The sequence below is a fragment of the Podarcis pityusensis genome (assembly GCF_964106645.2).
Source record: "Podarcis pityusensis genome assembly, chromosome: 1".
Classification (NCBI taxonomy): Eukaryota; Metazoa; Chordata; class Lepidosauria; order Squamata; family Lacertidae; genus Podarcis; species Podarcis pityusensis.
In genome coordinates this window covers 134,769,782-134,793,647 of record NC_138028.1, presented here as the reverse complement: position 1 = coordinate 134,793,647, position 23,866 = coordinate 134,769,782, and the positions used below count along the sequence as shown (strand labels likewise).

The window sequence follows — 23,866 nt, the reverse complement described above, 5'->3', positions numbered from 1 at the left end:
TGAAGTACAACCCCCCCCCCCCCCAAAAAAGTGCTATACTTCACTGTTCAGAATAGTGATTGAAAAGTTATGTCAGAGGATTTTGGTGGCCTAAGGATAAGGTAAGGATAGGATAAGGATAAGGTAGCTTCTTAACACAAACAGTGATTTGTTGTATGGTTACTTAGTTAGCAAAGCCTATAATAAATAATCATATAAGAAGTCTAAAATATTAGAAATACAGCTTAGCCTTTTATTTAGTGTCTTAAACATTTTTTTTTTAAGCTGGAGGAAACTCAAAAAACTAATATTCACTATGAAGAGGAATTAAAGCGTAGGAACTGGGAAGCATGTCAGGTGGTTCACGAACGCCAAAAGCTAATGGACTGTCTTAATGAAGAAAGTGAGGCAAAGAATAGTTTGGCACTGGAACTTCACAAAGCAAGAGGTATGGAAATAAAAACCAAAATTTCTTGTGTGGTACTAAAACTTTGCAGGGATCTAAAGCAGTTCTAAATGGTGGTTTGCACAGGTAATTTTCTCCTGCGCCTGAGCAGCCTGTTCAGCATATGAGCATGACCACAATTGCATAGTGAAACAAAAGTCTACATATAGACACAGTGACACTCTAGTTAGCATGGCACCCTTTTTCCAGTTGCCATAATTGTTTCCGTTGCGGTTGTATATGTGTATAGTTCAGTTTCTGCTACTATCTTTCTGTCTACCATCTTCTCTGAAAGAATGTCACATAGATATAGAACAAAAAACGCACAGAGGCTGCAATCCTATGCATACTTGACTGGGATTACATCTCATTTAATATACTGGTACTTGTTTTCTAGAAAACATGTAATAGATTGTATTTACACAAATATAAGCCACACTTTTTTTCCCAAATTCCGACTGTGGAAGTTAAAGTGCAGCTTATATTCACAACCTTACGAATCAGCGGCGGGATGGAGAACAGCGGGCGTTGAGGCTCGCCGAGCTGCCTCTTCGACAGAGATGAGTGGAGCGCTATGCATTTTGCACGTACGGGCCGCTCCCCTCTTGCGTTCGCTTTGGGCGGCGGGCAGCTCACAGCGCCGCCCCTCCTGGCCCTGCATGCCATTACAAGGACATCCCATCGGGCATGGATTGCAAGCTGGAGGCACAGCACATAGTCAGCATCTTGCTGCGCAAGATGTACAGTGTGTGGGGCCAGCACAGCGTCGTCAAGCTGCACAGGAACCTCCTGGTGTCGCTTGTCTTGCGCAGCACCTGGCAGGTCTACCTGAGCGAGTGATCTCATGGTCAGTGGTATCAAAGGCCGCTGAGAGTTCCAGCAGAACTAGGAAACAGCTTTCGCTTTTGTCCCTAGCCTGCCAGAGATCATCGACCCATGCAACCAAGGCAATTTCAGTCCCTGAAGCCTGAATCCCAATTGGAAGGGATCCAAATGGTCCGCATCCTCTAGGCGTGCCTGGAGTTGTTGAGCGACCACCTGCTCAGTCACCTTGCCCAAGAATGGAAGATTTGAGACTGGGCAATAGTTGGCCATACTGGCCGGTCTGAAGATGTTTTTTTAAGAAGAGGTTTAATAACTGCCACTTTCAGCAGGTCAGGGAAGGCTCCCTCACAGAGGGAAGGACAAAGATGAGTGGTTAGAGGGAGAAGACTGGGAGGAGGAGGTGCTGGAAGCTGAAGAGGCAACAGGGCTCAGTGAGCTGAGTGAATCGGTGACAGAGAAAAGTCCAGAATCGGAAACTGAAGCAGGAGTGTGGGAGGAGGGAGGCCAAGAGGCAAAGATGAGTCAGGCTGGTGAAGAGTCACACATGTCTCCCTCTGCTGCTGCAACAAGCTTCCCTCCCCCACCTCCCAGAACCAGAAGAGGCATGAAAAGGGTGGAGGAAAGGTTGGCTGCATGCAGGCACAGGATTTGATTGCTTGGAAAAAGCCCTGGAGAGGAGGGAATTTGGACGGCGGTGGGGAGGCAGGGACTTTTGGTCTCGGCAACTGATTCATGGGGTAAGGCTTATGGGGATGAGCCGCTGTTCTTATTAGGCCTGACTCTCAGTGAAGTTTGTGAAAATCATGGTTTTGCTAATAAAAAGTTAGCTCCAACTTTGAATGGTGTGATTTACTGCCAGCTAGCTATGTCACTTCACTTGGAAATTATTTTTATTGGAGTATCTGTAAATCCATAAGTCATGACAACTTAAATAGCATATATTTTGCTTACATTATTTAGAGTTTGGGGGAGTGGGGACAAAGCCAATAAAAAATTATTACATACTAACTTGGCATACCTGAAGAGCTATTTACATAAATTTGGCTAGGTTCACATGTCACATATAACCATAGTTTAAAACAAACTGGTTTAATGTGAATTAGCAGCATGTTGGTTGATGCTGTTGAAAAGTTCCGTGACGCTCCTCCCACACTCCTGCTACTGCCACTACACAAACAACAGAAGCCAGAGTGTGGCTTATTGTGTCCAAAGGTGATTCTTCATTTCTCCCAAACAAACCCTGAGCAGTAGCCAAGCTCTGTTCTTATACAGAGTTAGCTTAATATTGTATAAACAAAATATATCGGGAAAGTTAATCAGCTGTGTTTGGGAAAATTAGGGTTTATTTTCTCTGTTCTTTAACATCTTATTCTTTGTATAGTAAGTTTTCAATGAAAATAGATGTGTAACTGTTAATCTATTTTGGTATATTTATATATTCTTTGCAATGTTGGTATAGTTATACTTAGGTACTCCTACCTTGCATAAATGTCATCAGTGCCTGATCATTATGCTTTCATACAATGTTTGGATTTCAGGCCTCATTGAAGGCTGTTTAACAGAAAGACATGCCTTGGAAGAAGCCTTGAAACTGAAAGAGGAGTCTGAATGCCATCTTGTTGCAGAACTGGAGAACTTGAAAGCAAAGCTCCAAGAGTTAACTCAGGAACATGCAAGATCTCTTGAGGAGCAGAAGCTGCTAATAAGTCAAAAGAAAGCGTTGGCTGCCAATGTAGGGGAGAGAGAAGATGGTAAGGAATAGACTGATATATTAAAATATTAAACACCCACAAATCCTGAATTGCTAAAATGTTTGAAAATTTTGCTAGGTGGAAAATTTCCACTGACTTAAAACATTTTAAAAAGGATTGCAGTTTTTAAGTATGTAAAGCAAAAGTTGGTATTATTAATTTAAGAAATTTATATCCTGTTTTCACCTTCTGCCTCAAAGCAGCTTACAGCCAAAAGCACAGAAAAAAATGCAATAGATAACAGATTTCTGTTGGGTTAAAACACAGGGCAAGCACAAGACAAGGTGAGGTCATCTATATGATAAGCAGAAAACTAAGATCCAGAGGCCTTGGTAAATAAGTGTGGTTTTTTCCTGGTGCCAGGCATGCTTCCTTGGCGAAAGCATTCCCTAAACGGAGAGCCACCACTGAGAAGGTGCAGTTTTGTGTTGCCACCCTTTGCATGTCCTTTGGAGGGCCTCAGGTGAAGAATACAGAGTGGAGTGAGGCAGTTCTTGGTATTGTGGTCCTGAACTGCAAACGGGTTTATGAGTTAAAACCCACACTTTGAATAGGGCCCAGAAACTAATTGTTAGCCAGTGCAGCCATGCCAGAATCAGTTTTATGTGATGCTCAGTTATGCTACTGAATTATACACCAGCTGCAGTTTCTGAACAATCTTCAAAGTCAGCCCCCCATATAACACATTGCAGTAATCTAATTCAGTGGTTTCCAGAGCATTGACAACCAAAGTTAAGGGTATAGCTAGGTCACCAAATGAAGCTGATGGAAAACAGGTCGCACCACTAAGGCCAATTGAACCTTGATGGATCCAGAACATACCCCCAGTCTGCACACCTTCAGAGGGAGTGTAATTCTATCTGGAACAGGCCATGTCCCACCCATCCAATATAGGGAACCACCCACCCATAGTGTTGTATTCTTATCTAGTTTTAAGTTTCAGTTTATTAGTTCTCATCCAGTCCATTAGTGAGGCCAGACATTGGTTTTGTACATCCACTGCCACACCTGCAGATGCAAGGGACAAAAAGAGCCATGAGTCATAAGCATATTACTGACAATGCATACCAAAACTACAGATGACCACTCAGCAGTTTCATGTAGGTGTTAAACAGCATGGGGCAGAAAACCAAAGCACAGAAGGCCTATTGGGCCAAGCAAAACTCCATAAGCACCACCCTCTGACGCCGGTCACCCAAGTAGGACTGGAATCAGCACAAAGCATTGCCCCCATTTTCAATTCAGATAGCCTCTCAAAAGAATACCATAGTTAATGCTATTTTAATCTTCTGAGAGACCAAGGAGGATCAACAGAGACACCCTTCTCTTCTGACAAAGGTCATCTTACAGGCCAAGACAACTTCTGCACTTTTGTTCTAGCTTGGCATGGGCAGGGCTGTTGTTGTTGTTTAGTCGTGTCCGACTCTTTGTGACCCCATGGACCAGAGCACGCCAGGCACTCCTGTCTTCCACTGCCTCCCGCAGTTTGAGGTCAAACTCATGGGCAGGACTGAGGAGGGAGCTAAAGCAAGGAGGTTCCAATGAATAAGATCAGTCATATTTGTCTGACTTGAATGAATCTCAAGATGCAACTCACCACATGGATGTATTCTGATGCCAGCCAAGAAGTTCCAGTATGATAAATGATCAGTGTTCCTTTTTAATTTTAAAATAGTGTGATATTCATATCTTTGGTAATGTTATTTTTTATGTATTAGTTTTACTCAAGGAAATCGAACATCTAGCAAAAGCAAAGTTAGAACTGCAATGTCAAGTAGAAAAGGACTGTTCCACCTTGAATTCTCAAATGAAAATCTTGGAGATGGAACTTGAAGAACAACTAAACAAAAATCAGAAGATAACAGCCATGTCGTTAGAGGTTACTGACCTGAGGCAACAGATTCAAGCCCTTGAAAGACAGCTTAAAAACCAGCGAGATTTCATGGATGTAAGAAACCAATGCATTCTTTGCAATCTGTGGACAAAATAGCACTAAATCTTTCAGTTAAAAGTCTCAGTAGCCTTAAAACGGTTCTTGTAAATTCTAAGATCTGGAAACACAACTCTTATTTTCTTGACAGAAACAAGCTGTGGAACGGGAACATGAACGTGATGAATTTCAGGAAGAAATTAATAAACTTGAAATGCAGTTAAAAGTGACAAGAAAATCCCAAACCTCTGAGCAGTCCAGAGTGTATGAGGTAGGTAAAACATACATTCTTCAAGAATGGATCATCTGAACTAGGGCAACTTTGAAAAAGTTGATTATTTTTCAGTATTACATTGATCAGCCCAACCCAGAAAAAGTATTACAATCTTAAGACCCCGCCAAGCTGGCAGCTAGCTTGTGTCAATGTACTGTGTCAATGTATCCTAGACAACATCCTGTGTACATCCCATAATAAATCTCCAAACCACTTTCCCTGCAGCTATGGCAACACTGCTTAATGCATCCACACCACAGTCATTCATGGACTGAGCCAATCCAGACATAGCAGGAAAGAGCCTCCATGGCGTCACCACACTATATCCCACACACATCTCACTAGACACCAGGCCATAATATCTTGGACGTCAGCCGCCCACTGCGGCACAGAGACCAAGAGCCCAGCAACAGAGAGCTTTCTGGAATCCCAGCATGATGGATTTTGAATCCCCATAGGCTACTAATGACACACAGATTGCTAATGAACACTTTGCTAACTTCACCATTTAAAGGGAAGGAATGGTGGTGGTATAGCAAATTATCACCATAGCTCTCTTGGAAGGAGATCTTCACAGTAAACACAAAGGTCTTGCCCGCCAAGGATTCAAGGCCACTGAAGTGTGCAACCGGGTCCATCTGAGGGGCGGGCAACAAGGGAAACTAACTTACACGGTTAGTCCATACATTGTTTGCTCATCATACTGTTTTTCAGTATTGGCAAGGAGTTACTGGGGCAATTCTTTGTTTATTATTATTTATTAAATTTCTGCACTACCCTTCAACTGAGGATCACAGGGGAGTTTACAATATTAAATCATAAGAATGCATACAATAGTAACAAACCAAAATAAGGACATACACCCGGTTTAAAAAGCCATAGGTTGTTTAATTAACCAAAGGCCTGGAAGAAGAGGAATGTTTTTGCCTGACGCCTAAATATATGTAATGAAGGCAGCAAGCAAGCCTCTCTGGGGAGAGCATTCTACAAGTATGCAGCCATTGCAGAAAAGGCCCGTTCTCATGTTGCTTCCCTCTGGACTTCTCATAGAAGGGGCACAGAAAGACAGGCTTCAGATGACGATCACAGGGTCCAACTCGCTTCATATGAGGAGAGGTGGTTCTTGTGGTATTGCGGTCCTGAGCCATTTAAGGCTTTATCGTTCAAAACCAGCACTTTGAATTGGGCTCAGAAAATAATTGACAGCCAGTGCAGTCAGGGCAGGATCGGTGTGATATGCTCAAACCATCTTGCTCCATTGAGCAACCTGGCTGCTGAATTCTGCACTACCTGAAGTTTCCGAACCATCTTCAGAGGCAGCATTGTGTAGAGGTTACCAGAGCATAGACAACAGAAGTTAGGCTATCCCTGTCCAGATAGGAGCTTTGAAGCAAATTATGATGATTTACATAAATGTGTTTGGGGTGTATTAACTATTATATTAACTCGCTTATTTGTCAAACAGCATGAAATCTTTTTGTTTGTCCATTCTTATAGGTAGAGACTCTCCACAATGAAATAAAAGAGAAAACAGAGGATTATAATACGCTTTTCTTAGATAAAGAGCAGATACAGAAAAACCTTGCTGTTCAAAAAGAAGAAATAGAAAAGCTGGAATCACGAGTCAGAGAACTGGAGTTTATGAACAGGGAAGAAGCAAAGAATGTCAATAAACTCACGCAAGAGCTGCAAAAAATGAAAAAAAAGGAAGCAGAACTAAAACAAGTAAATTTATGTAAATTACTCTCTTTAACAGAAAGAAGAATTTAGGCATTACATAGGAGTGATAGCTGGCATTTTTGTGTTGTGAGTTTCTAATGGTGTGGGATTTTGTAGTCGTAAAAACACTAGGGCATTCTGCCCCAAGAAGTATGTTTTCTCTAAAGAAAGATTTGGCTATACTGGTATGCACCTTCTATGTCCTCTCTGTGTCTTTTTTCTGCCTCTGGGCTGAGCAGTCTCAGGTCTCTGATCTGCTTGGTTGGTTTAATCCTGTTCAAGTGAAGTTTGAAGGCCAGGTTGAAGAAGATGAAATAAATACAGCCACCAATCTCTGCTCTTGCCCTTGGCTCTTAGGTGCCCATAAGAAACCTGTCTTAGCCTCTTGCCAGAATGCTAAGAAGATGGAGGAGGGTGAGTGGTGTCTTGGTCACAGCACCATGACTATAGCTGAGGCCTGAGGGATGGTTCAGCCTGCAGTGCGAGTTCTAAACCTTTCACTGCTCATTCACAGGTTGTGTGACTGAACCCTTTCCTGTTTTCCCCACAGTGATTTACCCTCTTGTGTATGGCCTCCCTCCTTTAGCCCAGTGGCCATTTGTGGAATCTAACTGCTGGAAGAGATGTGCTGAGGTGGTAGGAATTGTCACCATGGATCTCTGGGGGGTCAACTTTTCAGATGGCACTGCCGTGCTAAGGCTGTGGCAACTGTGGTTGCTCCACTCATGGCCCTCTGTCCTACCTTAAATTTCATTCTCAACTTTCTTTGCTGTCTGTGGAGACTGTGAAAATGTCCTGTCTATCTTCATTTGTTCCCGCTGCTGGGTTTGCTGCTGCCTCTGCTGGCCTCTTCACTGATTCAGCCTGGGGCTGAATTTTCAGGCTGTCCCTGCATACAGGCTATCTACTTCTACCAGTGTCTGATATAGAAAGGTATGGCAGTCTGGATTGATCCTGGCTAACTCCCAAGAATGTGATTTTTACCTGTGTTGTGATTGATTGACAAGTAAAAAAAAATTCCTTCTAGAAGCTGATGATTCCTTTTCTTAACCATTGTTAATTCTCTTGTAAAGGATTATTTGATCTTCTGAAGGCTTACTGTGCTGTTTGCCACCTCTTCTATTTCTGATCTTTTTCTCCTTTCATGGGACCTTGTTGTTGTTGTTGTTGTTGTTGTTTAGTCGTTTAGTCGTGTGCAACTCTTCGTGACCCCATGGACCAGAGCATGCCAGGCACTCCTGTCTTCCATTGCCTCCCGCAGTTTGGTCAGACTCATGTTTGTTGCTTCGAGAACACTATCCAACCATCTCGCCCTCTGTCATCCCCTTCTCCTTGTGCCCTCCATCTTTCCCAACATCAGGGTCTTTTCCAGGGAGTCTTCTCTTCTCATGAGGTGGCCAAAGTATTGGAGCCTCAGCTTCACGATCTGTCCTTCCAGTGAGCACTCAGGGCTGATTTCCTTAAGAATGGATGCGTTTGATCTTCTTGCAATCCATGGGACTCTCAAGAGTCTCCTCCAGCACCATAACTCAAAAGCATCAATTCTTCGGCGATCAGCCTTCTTTATGGTCCAGCTCTCACTTCCATACATTCATGGGACCTATTTCTCCCCAAAAGGGAATGTTGTATCCAAAGGTCATACAAGCAGAAGGGGGCCTGTGTGACAATATTTCCCTATTACTATAGCCCCCTGAAAGGCCTATCTGAAGGCTGTATATCTCCATCTGTGCAGAATTGAGCTGGTGGTCCACTGCAGTAGGGAGACGTTTAATGTTTGATGTTCTATTATGCTTTTATATTTGTTGGAAGCCACCCAGAGAGCCTGGGGTAACCCAGTCAGATGGGCAGTACTAAAAGCAACTTACATTTTGGTCAGCCAAAAGTTTCCAGCCCTGGCCTTGCTTTGCTCTCTGCCACAGTGACTTTTCAAAGCCAGGGCTGTGCCTGTACAGCGGTGCCTAGCCCCTAATACCTGCTTGTTGCTAAATAGCAGAGGTGCACAGAGGTACCCTGCTTTACAACTAGTAAAGGAAGACTGTCTCTCTGTCCTTCATAGTCCTAGAGGCAGCGGTGGCGGCAGCTTTGCTCTGGCTTCTGGAAGAAATGGCTTTCATGGGAAGAGGTCCTGATACTTGCCTTCCTTTGATTTAACATCAAATAAACCATGGATGAATTGGAACATTAGTAACGTTTTTTGTTTCAGGCCAGTGATATAAATGGAGCTTGCAGAACAGCAAAGACAGCCTGTGGTAAATTCAAATGATAAAAAACTAATCTCACCATTGATTTATAATAGGCCTTGGCACATGTTAGCAATCAAAATAGTCTGAAGGTACTATTACTTACATATATGATTTTTGTGTTTATATTTACAGGATAAAGAAGCATTACAGCAGCAACAGTATGATAATTTAATTCAGATTTCTACACTGCAATCCAAATTGGATGAAATCAGGCACAGAGTACCTAGGGAAGACAGCTTGGATCATATACCAATGGAACAATTGAAAACACAAGAGGAACTTTTATCAAAAAATAGAAATGTAAGTTGCAATGAGAATAATAAAAGGGCCAGTTGATTTTTTAAAACCCTGATCCTCATATTGACTGTTTCTGGGTTGAAACTATAATAGAAGTTCAAAAACCTATTTTAAGAATGTAGGTTATAAATGAATAGTTACCTCTACTGATTTCTCTCTCCCCTCTCCCCCCCCCCTTTAACCTTTGTGGTATTTGAAATCTTACAGTGTTTTTGAATGAAAGCTGCAGGATAGCTGTCAGGCTCGGGAAATTCTATCCCCTGGGGGCAGCTCGAAGCAGGAAAAAACAAAGAGAGTTCTTAGTAATGAGTTTATTCAAACATCATGGTGAGAGACAAAGAAATCCAGTCAGTCTCCCATAATGGCATTGTTCCAACTGAGCTCCTCCCTTCCTAGCAACAGCACTTCCCCTTATGGTGGCTGCTAAGGGCTAATTGTCTCTGCAAGGGCTAATTGCTCTTGCACCCTCAATGAACGTCGAGTTCTAGGAGAAGGGGGGTCAAATACTCTCCAGTGATAATGTGTCAGTTGGCTCCCCTGGCTCTGGCTCTCCCCTCTCTTCTCCCAACACCCCCCCCCAACTTTTCTGTTCATCTCTCTCTGTGCTGTGACCTTTGTCAAACCACTGCTGTAATTCAGTACTCCCTTCCTCTGCTCTAGGAGCGTCAGGAGAAGGGGGGTGATCTCCACCATTCCTCTTCCCTTTCAGTGCAGTCCCTGACAATAGCACTTGCTAGCTTCATTGAATTCCCAGTTCAATGCTGTGAATTTGATACGATTACTGCAGGTGCTGGAAAATGGTTGTATAGTTGCAACAGGCTCCTTGGGCGATTTTGTGTTGAATATAAATTCCTCTCAAATTCTTGGCATTTTTATGCTCTCCAGTAATACATAATGGCTATTCATCTGATCCTCACCTACCCCCACATTATTTATATCTGTGTAGTTTATTCTCCCATTATTTTCCATGTTACTGGAAAGTATGTGGGGCTCTAATGAATTCCTATAGTGAACCAATCTTTTTATACTCAAGATACAAACAGACTTACGAAGACCCTGCTCTGGGTATCCTGGGCTCTAGCCTTATTGGCAGATGATGCATTATACGTTGTTCAGTTCTCTTCTAGATCCCTGGTAGCCAGTTCCTTTGTTTGCCACTCTCTTTAGTTTCACCATTGAGAGACAGATGTGCTTTCTTGTTCCAATTTGGTCATTGAGCCATGTGTTGGGGGCAAACTATTTGGTGATGAAGCTGTGAAGGATGTCCTATCCTAGTATAATCTAAGCCAAAAATAAGTATGCCTATTAAAAAGCAAAACAGAGTTCCTTTCATCCTTCGCAGTCCTTTTGGGTTCCTAGGCCTGGTGGTAGGGAGAGAGTGTTTTGGTCCAACATCCCTCCTGAAATTGGTCATGAGATGGAGGACAAGGGCAACAGCAGTCTGCTTCTAGATTTGCTTCTTTCCTTCTGCAATCAATTCTGCTGCCACCCTGCCATGGGATGGTCTTTCATGCACTTCACCTTGAGTTATCTGAGGTTCCCCCTCACATATGTTTCCTGTCTCCCATTTTCAAGAATCCAGTAAAGAAGGCTGGTGTTAAGCAAGCAACCCAACAGTTCCAGGACATTGAAGCAGTGGAGCTAGTTCCACTCAGGGATCTCTGTTCTGGCATTTATTCTTCTTTACTGTGCCCAAGAAAGATGGCTATCTCTGGGTGGTATTGGATCTCAAGCATATCAACTTGTTCATTTGTTACCAATCAAAATCATTTAGTTCTTAAGATCAGCCATCATAATAATATCATGTGATTACATATAACCATTTTAAGTGTCTTTCCTTATTAAGACTTTGGTTAATTTCCCTGTTCATTAAATGTCTCCCAATATCCTCTTTCATCTGTCTATATAATGCAAGATTAATGATAATTGCTGTACCTTTCCAATTCTCTTTTCATGCATACAGTGGCCACCATAGAGTCTAACAGTTTATTCTTTTCAGCATTCTGGAATGGGCATTTACTATGTGCAATACTAGTTATGTACTGTAAAAAAAGTAGACAGGCCCAGGCCTATTCAGTTTAGCTAGGCCGTAGGCTCAAAAGGAAATGGAATCATCAATGATAAAGTTTTATGAAATTATTATATTTCCATCACAGGTACTTGAAATTGAAGACTTGAAGTCTGTTATAGAGCATCTTCATGATGACAAGGAACAATTGCTAAAGGATAAAACAGAAGAAATAGAGCAGCTGTACAAAGTAATTGAGAAGCTTCAAAATGAATTGACTCTTCATGAAATTAGTGGTAGCCCAGACAGTCTTAATAATGTTGCTCTAGTAGAGCAGGAGGAGAACCTTCATAATAAATTGAAGAAAGGATCACCACATCATCTGGAGAGCAGAGATGAGGGTGACAGCTGTCTGTTACTTAATTCCAGCCAGAAACAGATTCTGGAACAACTAGAAAGTCTTTTGGCAGACAGAGAAACCTGGCAACAGCTGCTTGAAGAAAAAGAATGTCAGTTTCAAGCAGAGATAAAAAACCTAGAACAAAATGCTCAAGAGTCCTCTAGACAGCACTTCACTGAGCTAGCCGCTTTACAGCTACAGTATAAAGAATTACAGGAAGAACATAAGCTCCTGAACATGTGCTTAACTCAAAAAGAAAGTGACATGACTGTGACTGCTTCTTGCATTCAGGAACTTAAAGATAAGCTGCGAGACAGCGAAATAAAGCTTACAGAGACAGAAAAACAGTTCCAAGCAGTGTCAGAGCAGAAAATAGAGCTGGTAGTTAAAGTAGAGAACATACGAGGAAAGGTGGTGCAGCTTGAAAATGAACGACATGTCTTGGCACAAACGCTGCATGACAAAGAGGCCACTTATCAGAGGGAGATTAGTGAACTTCAAACTGCTGCTGCAGAACTCAAATCTCAGATTGAGAAAATGACAGAAGAACTGGAAACAGTGAGATCTGAGAAAGATTTTTTTCACTCACAGTTGAAATCTTACAGGGAAAAGGTTCAAGATAATGATAATAAGAAACTTAAACTTGGTGAGCTGGTACCAGAACCCGTTCCCTACGTCTCATCTGAAGAAATTGAGGAAGGGGGAGAAGAGAGGGAACCAAATAACAAGCCCTCAGGATCAGTGGAATTTTCTTACAGAGATGAAATGGTATGTGCCAACCATAATATTATAAATACCCAAATAATGGTTGAAATTAATAATCAGGATAGTAAAATGAGTCTGGTTAAGAGATGTCCAGATGTGTCACCATCAATAAATTCTTGGTTTTCTCCAGATAAGCAATTTTAAGTTGTCCTGTTTTGTCCTCCTAAAGAGCAGGGCTGACACATCTCGAGCAGGACCTCCTGGTCTCTTAGCTGACCACACAAGCCAGGGTACATTGGAGTCCATGCCACAGCAGTCTGTTCCCATCTTCCTAACTAGGTCTTTGGTGAGCAGTAATAACTCAGGCTGAGCCCACCATCCAAGGGGGAGAAATAGTGGAAATCAGATGGGAGAACCTTCTGCAAACCTGGAGAAAATAGAAAGATACCATTGGAGATACTCTTCTTGCCTGTGTGTGCAAAAACAAAGTGGGATAGCAAGGTACTGATTAGCAGGGGCATAACATGTGACTCTGTCGCCTGTTGTGCACGGGCTGGGGGTAGGGGGAGTTCACCCCACCGGTCCAGCCCTTGCCGCCAACTTCTGTTTCAGGGTGCACTCATGCTGCCCAGAAATGTAAGCAGTTAACATTCAAAGCCTGTTTTCAATACGTGAGCAGGGAGGAAGGCAGCAACACAAGAATTTGTCTTTTCTGCAGTGGCTCTTCTCCCAGGGCTTTGAATAATTAAAAAATCTATGGCCTTTTTAACGGGGGGGGGCGCTATTGTTTTTGTTTGTTATTACGGTATATATTTTTGTGGTTTTATATTGGAAACCACCCTGTGATAGTTGGATGAAGGGCAAATAATTTAATTTATAATAATAATAGTCTGGACTAAAGCTAATGCAGAAGGAACAGCTGAGCAAAGCTGCAAGGAGGCTCACTTTGGAGTGCTATTGCCAGTACCTAAATGCTAGGGAAGGGTTCACTGATGGGATGTGTGTTGGGAGGTATGCAGCTCTCCTGCAAACGTTTTTAACCCACGTAGAGCATGCCCCCCAGTAGATGAAAAGGATGGACTTTTATTAGCAGCAAAAATGTTTGCAAGAAACACCCTCCCTCTGTTTTGTCTCAGCCTTAAGTTTCAATGGTTTCATGTTATGGCAGGTTAATAAATGTTTGTGTTTCTTTCTAGGAAAAATATATTACTGTGACTAATCTGAAGTCTTCTAGTAAAAATCTTAATATTCAGGATACACATCTTAAAGGAATGGTTCTGGTTCATGGAACAGAAGTAACAAATACTGTTAAAGAACATCAAGATCCACAATCAGTTTTTCAACAAATGTTGCAACTTAATCATGTTTTTCAAAGCACACAATTCAGTCAAAAGATAACAGAAAACTTTGAAAGCAGGATCATGGATAAGACTTCATGGGACTCACCTGAGATGATGCGAAAACAGAATAACAGCCTGGAGCTCCAGATAAGTCTTCCTTTAACACCCTTTTCAGAAGTTGATGGTATGCACAGCACAGGCTCTGCAAGCCTGTGCTCAGATTCCTCAGTCCTACAGGGAGACATCACAGGGTTGTTGGAGTACCCAATTTCCTATTCTAATAGCAGTGAAGAAACAGCAGCATATCTCCTTCAGTCTCAACATTCCAGTCTCCACATTGCAGCCTCGGCAATCCCAGAAGCAACTGACTACAATGGTGCGCAAGAAAATATTTCAGTAAGTGATTATTCTGTAAACACACATTATTTTATTGCTGAGTCATGTGCCCTCAGCTGTTCCCATGGAAACAAAAGGAGTAAAGAATAATAGGTACCATGTCATAGTAGCCAGATTTGATCATTTCATCATGAACTCCAGGCAGTAAAGTAAAGGTAATTGTGGTCAACGTTGCAGTGCCCTTTTAATAATCAATTGTATGTAAGTGACTATCTTTTTGAAAAGTAAATGTGGTTGCTTTGAAGTGAGAAATGGATTGGACTTATTCTTAGAGAGATCTAACCCACTGTGAGAAATATTTTAGTATCATATTTTAACATGAGACCACTTTTTTCAGTCATTAATGCAACGGTGGCAGTTCAGAGGTCTCATCTAGATCCTCCAAGATCCTACCAAATCCTGGTGACCAAAGAGAAAAACTGAAGTAGACACAATGCAGGGGTAGGCAGAGTGCAGCGCCCTGAGGAGGATGCAAATCAACTCCCTCCAATCATCAGATTTAGCGTTTGAGCAGAGAAGGGGTGATAACTTCTTCTTTGGCGATCACTTGTAGCTGAGTAAGATTGTCTTCCATGAACATGGTCTTAACAGTGAGTCCGCAAGTGACCACAATGGGGACATAGGTTTCTGGGCAGGAGTTGATCATGGTGAGGGGTTTGCCAAGCATGCCTTCCTCTTAGCGCGTTTCTCCCTTTCATCCTGAGTTCGAGTATCTTCAAAGTCCATGACATCTTGGTAAGGCTGTTCTCCAACTGGAGCGCTCGCAGGCCAGCGTTTCCCAATTGTTGGTGTTTATACTACATTTTTTTAGATTTGCCTTGAGAGAGTCTTTAAACCTCTTTTGTTGGCCACCAGCATTACACTTTCCATTTTTAAGTTTGGAATAGAGTAGTTGCTTTGGAAGACATCTGGCATCCACACAACATGTTGATGTTGAAGAATCATTGCTTCAACACTGGTGATATTTGCTTCTTCCAGTAGACTGGCATTAGTTCGCCTGTCTTCCCAAGTGATATGTAAAAAAATTCAGAGACACGGTTAATGGAATCTTTCAAGGAGTTGGAGATGGCATTTATAAGTGGTTCAAGTTTAACAAGCCTACAGTAAGGTATAGCTTTGTAAACAAGCATTTTGGTTTCCCTGTGAATGTCCCTCCTCAAACACTCAGCACTTCAATCAGGAGAAAGCTGCACTCGCAGAGCTCAGGCAATGCTAGATTTCAGCATCAGTATCGGCCCTTGTGGAAATATAACTTCACAGGTAGGAGAAGTAATTGACACTTTCCAACATTACACCACTGAGTTGGATTTGTGGCGCTGCAGAGGGCTTGTTTTGTGCTTGTTGATGCAGCACTTTGGTTTTTTGGATATTGAGCGATAGGCCAAGCTTTTCATAAGCCTCTGCAAAGATATTTAGGATGGTTCGGAGGTCATCCTCTGAGTGTGCACACACTAATTGTCATCAGCATATTGAAGCTCCATGACGGAAGTTATGGTAACCTTACCCTCTGTTTTCAGCCTACTCAGATTAAAGAGCTTTCCATCTGTTTGATATATGATTTCTACCCCGGTGGGGAGTTTCATTTCGACAATGTGTAGGATCATGGCCATGAGAATATTGAATAGAGTTGGTGCAATAAACAACCCCGTTTAACACCTGATCCCACTGTGAATGGTTCACTTTGAGAGCCATTGTTATCTGCGATTTTGCTGTGATATTATCATGGAGGAGCTGAAGGATGTTCACAAATTTATCTGGGCAGCCAATTTTCAGGACAGTCCACAGGGCATTACGATTTACAGTGTTGGAAGGCCTTAGGTCAATAAACGCCATATACAGAGGTTGGTTTTTCTCTCTGCATTTTTCTAGAAGCTGTCGAGCAGTTAAAATCATGTCTACTGTCACGCTAGAGGGTTGAAAACCATTTTGGGATTCAGGAAGTGTAGCCTTGGATATAGTTAGGAGACTAAGATCCTTGCAATAATTTTGCCAGCCGCAGCTAATAAAGAGATGCCTTGATAGTTTCCACAATCTGTTCTATCATCTCCTTTTTAAAAGGTTGGTAATTTTGGCATCCCTAAAGTCTGCTAGGATCTTCTCTCTCTCCTAGATTTTTTCGATGACCTTGTGAAGTTGTTATGTAACTTTGAAAACTTCCGCAGGTATCCCACCAGGTCTTCTGGCTGGGGAAATTCAGCCAGATGGGCAGGGCATAAATAATTATTATTATTATTATTATTATTATTATTATTATTATTATTAATTCGGTTAATAGCTATACAAACTCTCCCAGATTTGGAGATACTGCAATCTCATCTCTAATTTGCTTTTGCGGAATTTGTGAGAGGACCTCAGCAGCTATGGGGCAGTTGCAGTTAAGGAGATGCTGGTAATGTTCTTTCCAGCGCAATGTAATAGCTTCTTTATCTTTTACAAGTGTGGTATCATCTGTTGAGCGTGGGGGGCTTATACCATAGTTTATTGGCCCATAGATGGTCTTTGTGGCTTTAAAGAAATACTGCACATCATGAGTGTCAGTTAAGTGCTAGATCTTTGAGCTTTTTTTATCCACCAGTTGTTCTTTAGTTCTCTGGTTCTTTGAATCTCAGCCTTAGCATTGGCATAGCACACCCTCCTCAACTGATCTGTACTGTTCACTATGTGTCTGCGCACACATGTTGAGTGTGTGTGAGAGAGTGTGTGTGGCACCGCCCACTTTTGGCCACCACTTACGTATGGCCCCTGGGTGGGTGCACCACTTGAACCAAAAAAGGACCAGCCACACCTTTATTGAGTGATGTAGTGGGGAGAGCATGTGAGTCACAAGAGCATCCTTGACAGAGCAAACCAGCACTTCATTTGGTCCAGCTTTGTGTTTTCCACAGTGACCAAACCAGTGGGAGCTCAAAAACAGAGCTGGAGTCAAGGCCCTCCCCTGCTCTCAAGCAAAAAAAGAAAAGAAAAGAGTGAATAGCATTTGCTTTGATCGTAATCCATTCACTGGTTGGGTATGAGGCAGGAGAGCATAGAATTCTGGGAGGCAGCTGTGTCTGCTCTGCTTTTTCTCTCCTGCCTGATGAAGGAGTCCGCAGAGCCTTTTCTCCTCCAAGTCTCCTATGAGCAGTCAGTATACCTTTCTGAAAGGTTCCCCCCTGGAGGAGTAGAGGAGCAGGAAGGCGTGGAAATAAAACATTTCACTGCTGCTTGCTAAATCTCTTCCTTGCTCTAAGGCAGGCATCCCCTCCAGCTGTTTTGGAACTACGATTCCCATCATCCCTGACCACTGGTCCTGTTAGCTAGGGATGATGGGAGTTGCAGTCCCAAAACAGCTGGAGGGCTGAGTTTGGGGATGCCTGCTCTAAGGGGTTGAGTGACCAAGGAAGCCAAGGATATATTAGTGATTTAAAACTAAGCATGACTTGGGAAAGGAAACTTGCTCTCAGCATTTTCCCACAAGGAAAGGCCAGTGATTCTCTCCCATCTGTTAAGAGCCCCGGGGTGCTCAGGGATGCTGGAGAAACTTACTGACCTAGTATTTCCTTATGATGCGGGCCCATTTCTCCCCCAAACAGACTTGTCTAGCATCATATTTTTTCCCTCTCTGCTATGTTGTTCACTGTCAAGCATAGATACAATAAACACTAAGAAAAGGAGGATTATTTTCCTATGCTAGGACTGCAGAACCTGGATAACCAAACACAGGAAAAGTTGGGCAGGGAATGTTCTTTGTTCTTTTGCTCTTGTTATTTATGTTTTTGGCCATGTGGACAAGGGTGCTGTATAGTTCTGTATATTCTGCATATTTTTGTGCTTGTTATGAAACTTAATAAAAATTATATTTAAAAAGGAATGTTTCCAGTTCCCCACCACATTGAAGGCAGGGCTCTGCACTATTACCCTTCCCTAGACTTCTGAGTGGCTGGGCTTCTTCCTGATCAGGAGGGTATCATTTGCAAATCCATGGTGACCAAACATACTTTCAAATTGATTTATTCTGCAATTAATATCAAATTCAGTAACTTTTTTTGTATGTGGTGTATATTCAAGTGTGCGTATGGCCTCCTATACATACGTGGGGCTCCTTTTAGTGGAAAACTCAGTGTGATAGGATTTGTTGTGCCTGGTTTGTCATCTGGTAGTAAAACAGTGAAAAAAATGAAAGCTGTGTTTTGGTGGGCACCAGAATGGGGGCAAACCTTTTCCCTCAGCACTGATGCTGAGATCACCTATCTCAGTCGCGTCCTTGAAGGGGCTGTGGGTTTGTTTAAACATCAGTGCTTTCCTTCAAAATACTAAATAGTGTGGGATTTGTTCATTCCTGAGTGCTGGTAATATTTTTAAAATATAAGCTGCAATTTATATTTATGATTCAGTATTCATAACTAATATAATAGATGTACAAAATGTATTGTGAGGTGTAACCCTAAAAGAATTAGCACACTTTTCCGTGTATTAGACGAGGGGTTTTTTTACTGTAAAAGAATGTTTAAAATGATTTATGGGGACTGGCAATTGGTTGTCAGCTGCGATTGGGTGGGAGAATGGAGTCTGCTGCATGTGTTGCTGTGGACTGGCTGATGCTGCTGCAGTCGGGCGTGCAAATGCCGGCTGCTGTTGGCTTGCCGGCAGACACTGTTGCTTCTTCTGCATGTGTGTTTTGTAGCGTTTGTCAGTCAGGTGAGTGTTTTTCGGCATTCCCCCTCCAAAATACGTCAATAACTGTAAGCATCCCACCCCCGAAAAAGCTCAACAACTGGGCCATCTCCCCCCATTGTCTAAAATTGTAGTCCCCAAAAATAGGGGTCGTGTTATACGGGGGGGGGGGGGCGTGTTATATACGGAAAAATAAGGTACTGTTATTCATTCCTGTGGAAAACATAAAGTAGAATATGTACGTCCATTGCTGCTGTAGGGGACTTGTTAATGAAGCTAGGACTTCATTGTATTTTTGTATATTCATTTCTAAATAGGTTAGAGATGCTGAAGGCTTCACTCTGTTGCAATCCAAGCTGCAAGATGATCTAAAATCAACGATGTCCAGACGTGAGGGTGCAAGCACTGAGTATGGCAGCAGTGAGTTAATGAATTCATGCCATAAATGATTTCAGTGGGCATGCTCCAATGTGGCTTGGGCTCCTGGGATTTACCTTGGGTCACTTGGAGAGCATGTCTTAGGCATGCAGACTCCCCCAACAGGTAGAGATTAACTACTAAATTGGGGGTATCCTGTACTTATTTCCGCAGAAGACTACCCTGGTCCCATGAAATAGAGCCACTCTCAAGCCTTGTCACTTGGAGGCTAAGTGATTTTGAACAAATTTTAGTCTTAGAAACTGAAACAATAAAAAAACAAGCTAAAATTATAGCTTGAGCAATGAAAGCCGGCTGACCAATAACCTATGGAACTTTTTTCTGTAATATAAAATCCTTGAACTTGCCTACTAAACTGGCCTCCTGCCAACCTAGCAGTTCAAAAGCACAAAAATGGAAGTAAATAAATAGGTACCACTCCGGCGGGAAGGTAAACGGCGTTTCCTTTCGCTCCTCTGGTTCGCTAGAAGTGGCTTAGTCATGCTGGCCACGTGACCCGGAAGCTGTACGCCGGCTCCCTCGGCCAATAAAGCGAGATGAGCGCCGCAACCCCAGAGTCGTCCGCAACTGGACCTAACAATCAGGGGTCCCTTTACCTTTACCTTTACCTTTACTAAAGGTGGGAAAAGTCATTATTAGGTTGAAGAACTCATCAGGAGCATTATTTACCATTATTTCTTTAAGCTAAGTAGAGTTTGTATTCAGTGGTACCTTGGTTCAAGAACAGCTTAGTTTATGAACAGCTTGGATTAAGAACGCTGCAAACCCGGAAGTAGGTGTTTTGGTTTGTGTACTTTGCCTTGGAAGCAGAACATGTTCTGCTTCCTGTTGAGTGTGTTCCATTTGTAAATTGAGTCCCCCACTGCTATGGGAAAGCACACCTTGGTTTAAGAATGCTTTGGTTTAAGAATGGACTTCCGGAACGGATTAAGTTCATAAACCAAGGTACCACTTGCACTTTATCTTTTGTCCTGTTCTCTTCACCCATAGTATTCATGAAGATCCTGGTAGCCCTAGTTGCACTGATCAGATATGTGAGAATGAGCATCTACCCATAGTCTTGAACCCTTTGTATCTAGTACCCTTCTCCCCCCCGCCCCCCCATCGCCTCCTGGACACAGCCAGGACAATCCAGACTCTATGGCACCACAGGTTCATCGTCATGAAGAGCATTCTGATGCCTTGATGGTTTCTACTTTACCCAGCAGAAGTCCTCAGTGCACTGTTGAACAAGGTCATCATCTCTGGATTGGTAAAGTGCAGTACACTGCCTGGTATCTTACCTTAATAAGATGATAGGGTGTGCCAAAAGTATCTAGCCATTCTTCTGGGAATGGTGATAAGTCAATGCTAGGCTAGATGATGTTACAGTTAGGTGGATTTGTAGCTGGTTGATGACCAAACCCTAGTCATATGAACGTTCTTGCCATTTTGTTTTTCAGATACTAGTTCAGATTTAGTTCTTCAGCTTAATCAGGAAGATCCAGAAACTATTTTACACCAAGACAGCAAGATCATGACTTATCTGCAGTGCTTTGGAATTGTTCCAGATATCACGGAACCAGCAAGAAAAGAAAGAGAAGTGTTTTCACAACAGTTGAAGGTAATGTGGGTAAGCAAATTGTTGGGCAACTTGAAGCTCATCCAGACTTCCTTTTGTGCCGTCTTTCAGGCTTTAAAGCTCAATGTCTGAGCAATGGGGTTTTTTTGTCCCAGCACTTTTCTTGGAAAACTCTGTGTTTTATCGCTGAATCATAGCAAACAGCAATTGGGTTTTCCACAGATTGCCATTTGCTCCACTTTAGCAGCAAAATGTGGGTTTTCTTGGGGAAAGCGCAGAGACAAAAACAACTGCTAAGACATAGAGCTTTAAAGCACAGACTTTTGCCTGGAAAGCCCAGCACAAAAGGAAGTCCGGATGAGATTGTACTATATGTGTACCACAATTTTAAATTGAAATAACAATATTTAAAATACTGTATGACATATTCCTTGCTTGATTTGAATAAATGACGGAAAAGGTCTCCTTTTTCCTGGCAAACTAGCCCTACAGTCACCGCTGGGCAACCCCTGAAGGGGAAGGTCTATTATTCATTTGAATGCTCCTCCTTCCTTCTTTCTCAGCATCTTATCGGTTCTGGTTTTCCTGACAGCTCATTCAGAAGTCCTTCTCTCCTCTATGTAACATGCTAGCTTTCTGCTGAAATTTTTCCTTTCCAAAATTCTTTTTCAGAACTTCAGCTTCCTTCTCTCATTTCTTTCCTCCTACCTCCCTCCCTCCCTCCCCCCCCCCGTGTGTGTGTGTGTGTGTGTGTGTGTGTGTGTGTGTGTGTGTACGCACACACACAAGCTATAAAGAGAGAGGAAAATATTTTGTTCATTTTGTTCTCTGTGTTTGGATGCTTCTCAAGATATCATTGCAAAACTTGGCACAAGGGTTGCTGGGGTGGGGAATTTTCTTGATATTTGAATGCTGGCCACCATTTTGAATTAGCTATTTCGAATCAAGCATGTTTTACTCTTCCAGTTAGAGAGAAAAGAGGCACAGTGCCAAGCCCTGCTCTCTCTGGTGCACGTCCATTTGATTCTCTTCATCTCTTCACAAGTTGGAGTGCTAAATTTGGAAACGGTACCAGTAAAACAGGAATTTTGTGAGATTCCATGATTTAGCAAAATTTGTCTTCCAAAGAGATATTGAAGTAGTTGAAATCTCCCATTACTAATAACTCTTCCTTGCATGAAAAATCTGTTATTTGTTTCAGAAAAGCATCATCCACATCCTCTCCTTATTTTGGTGGTCTTTGCTAGACGGTGACTGTCATGTTATACTTCTTTCTCCTGTTTAGTTTTGCCCAGATGCTCTCTACAGTAGTAGCTGTATTGGATTTCTGTGCAGCTCTTTGGTTTTTAGGCCTATAATGCTACTCTGCCTCACTTTCTCTTGCATTTGTACTTTTGGATCATGCTGTGTCCTTCATTTGCTACATTCCAGTCATGAAGGTCATCCCATCAAGTCTCTATCAAGTCATATTTACTTTTCTGTTACAGATTTTCACGGATTTATTTCCTACATTCTCTATGTTAGTGTGTAATCAAAAGCTACATATGGTCCTAGAAAACCAACAGTGATTCACGAAGGTGCCTTGCCGAAATGTTGGTGGGACTGTTCTCTATCCGCTACCTACCTACATATGTGGTAGGATGGATGTGCTAAGATCCATCTTGGATAATTTGTCTACTAAATCCAGTTGATCATGTATTGGACTCTGTGTTTCTTATGTAATATTTGCCGGTTGCAGTATGGATTTTGTTTCCTTTGAAGAACTTTGCTGCAGTGTCTATATTATTTTCAAACTGCAGAACAGTTTCAAGTGGTAAATGTCTTGAGGACTGTGGGCTACCTGTTATCATCAGCTTGACGTATTTTGCTTCCTTCTCAGAATGTGTTGAAGATGGTATCTGAAGAGAGCTACAAAATACTGGTTTTGTCAGAAAAATCTCTGCCTCATAATGATAAAAAAAATGTACAGAAATCTCCATCGAAGGAGGGGTGGCAAAAAGAGAGTCTAGCCTTGCTTGATACAGTTCAGTCACTGAAGGATTACCTCAACAAAGTACCAGATAAAGAAGACAAGGTATACAGATATCTTTATAATTTTACTTGAGTTAGAGACCATTAACAACAGCTGCAACTACAGTCATACCTTGGTTTTCAAACAGCTTAGTTCTCAAACATTTTGGCTCCCGAACGCCGCAAACCTGGAAGTGAGTGTTCCTGTTTGCGAACTCTTTTGGGAAGCTGATGGGGCTTCCGATTGGCTGCAGGACCTTCCTGCAGCCAATCAGAAGCCGCAGTTTGGTTTCCAAATGTTTTGGAAGTCAAATGGACTTCCGGAATGAATTCCGTTTGACTTGGTGATTTCTAAAAAGCTGAGCACTTGCATCCCAGTCAGTTCAGAAGTCTGGCAAAGGAAAATTCTGTAGAGACAGATGGGGACAACTAGTCCTTCTAAGGCAAACAGTTCTAGTGCAATTCCTCCTAAGGTGAATTGGATCATAAAATTAGCATTTCCACATTGGAGCAGATATGGGCACTTCCATTTATGGCTTGCTAGGAATATATATGGTATGTCAAGGGATGCTGGCATGTTATCTGTTCTGCCCATTTACCTAATGGGGCAGGGGATGCAAGAGTGCTATGGTTTGATTAGGTACCTGTGGATTAGTGGAAGGTCTTTCATTTCTGCAGAGAAACCATGAAAAGAGCAGCAGCACCAAAAATATAGATTGGTGTTCCTTTGTGGTAGGTGGATTTGATTTAAATCAGGTGTTTAACTTAAATTGATTATTTGAAAGGGCCAATTTTATATTATTTAAATCAAATTTCCCATTGATACTTTATATATTTCTTAAACAATAGTGCAAATTTGACAACTAAACCTTATAATTTTAGCCAAATAAAA

At 42.2% G+C, this 23,866-nt stretch overlaps 1 protein-coding gene across 1 annotated transcript in view; it reads left to right on the top strand.

Moving 5' to 3' along the window:
• PCNT (pericentrin) overlaps positions 1 to 23,866 on the top strand; it is an 85,249-nt gene that overhangs the window by 35,261 nt on the left and 26,122 nt on the right. Inside the window, exons 17-27 of the mRNA XM_080981618.1 lie at positions 265 to 427; positions 2,788 to 3,000; positions 4,719 to 4,948; positions 5,082 to 5,205; positions 6,706 to 6,929; positions 9,299 to 9,466; positions 11,620 to 12,639; positions 13,773 to 14,312; positions 19,283 to 19,385; positions 20,846 to 21,006; positions 22,844 to 23,038. Coding sequence (XP_080837744.1) covers positions 265 to 427; positions 2,788 to 3,000; positions 4,719 to 4,948; positions 5,082 to 5,205; positions 6,706 to 6,929; positions 9,299 to 9,466; positions 11,620 to 12,639; positions 13,773 to 14,312; positions 19,283 to 19,385; positions 20,846 to 21,006; positions 22,844 to 23,038 — 3,141 coding nt within the window. The remainder of the gene's footprint in view (positions 1 to 264; positions 428 to 2,787; positions 3,001 to 4,718; positions 4,949 to 5,081; positions 5,206 to 6,705; positions 6,930 to 9,298; positions 9,467 to 11,619; positions 12,640 to 13,772; positions 14,313 to 19,282; positions 19,386 to 20,845; positions 21,007 to 22,843; positions 23,039 to 23,866) is intronic.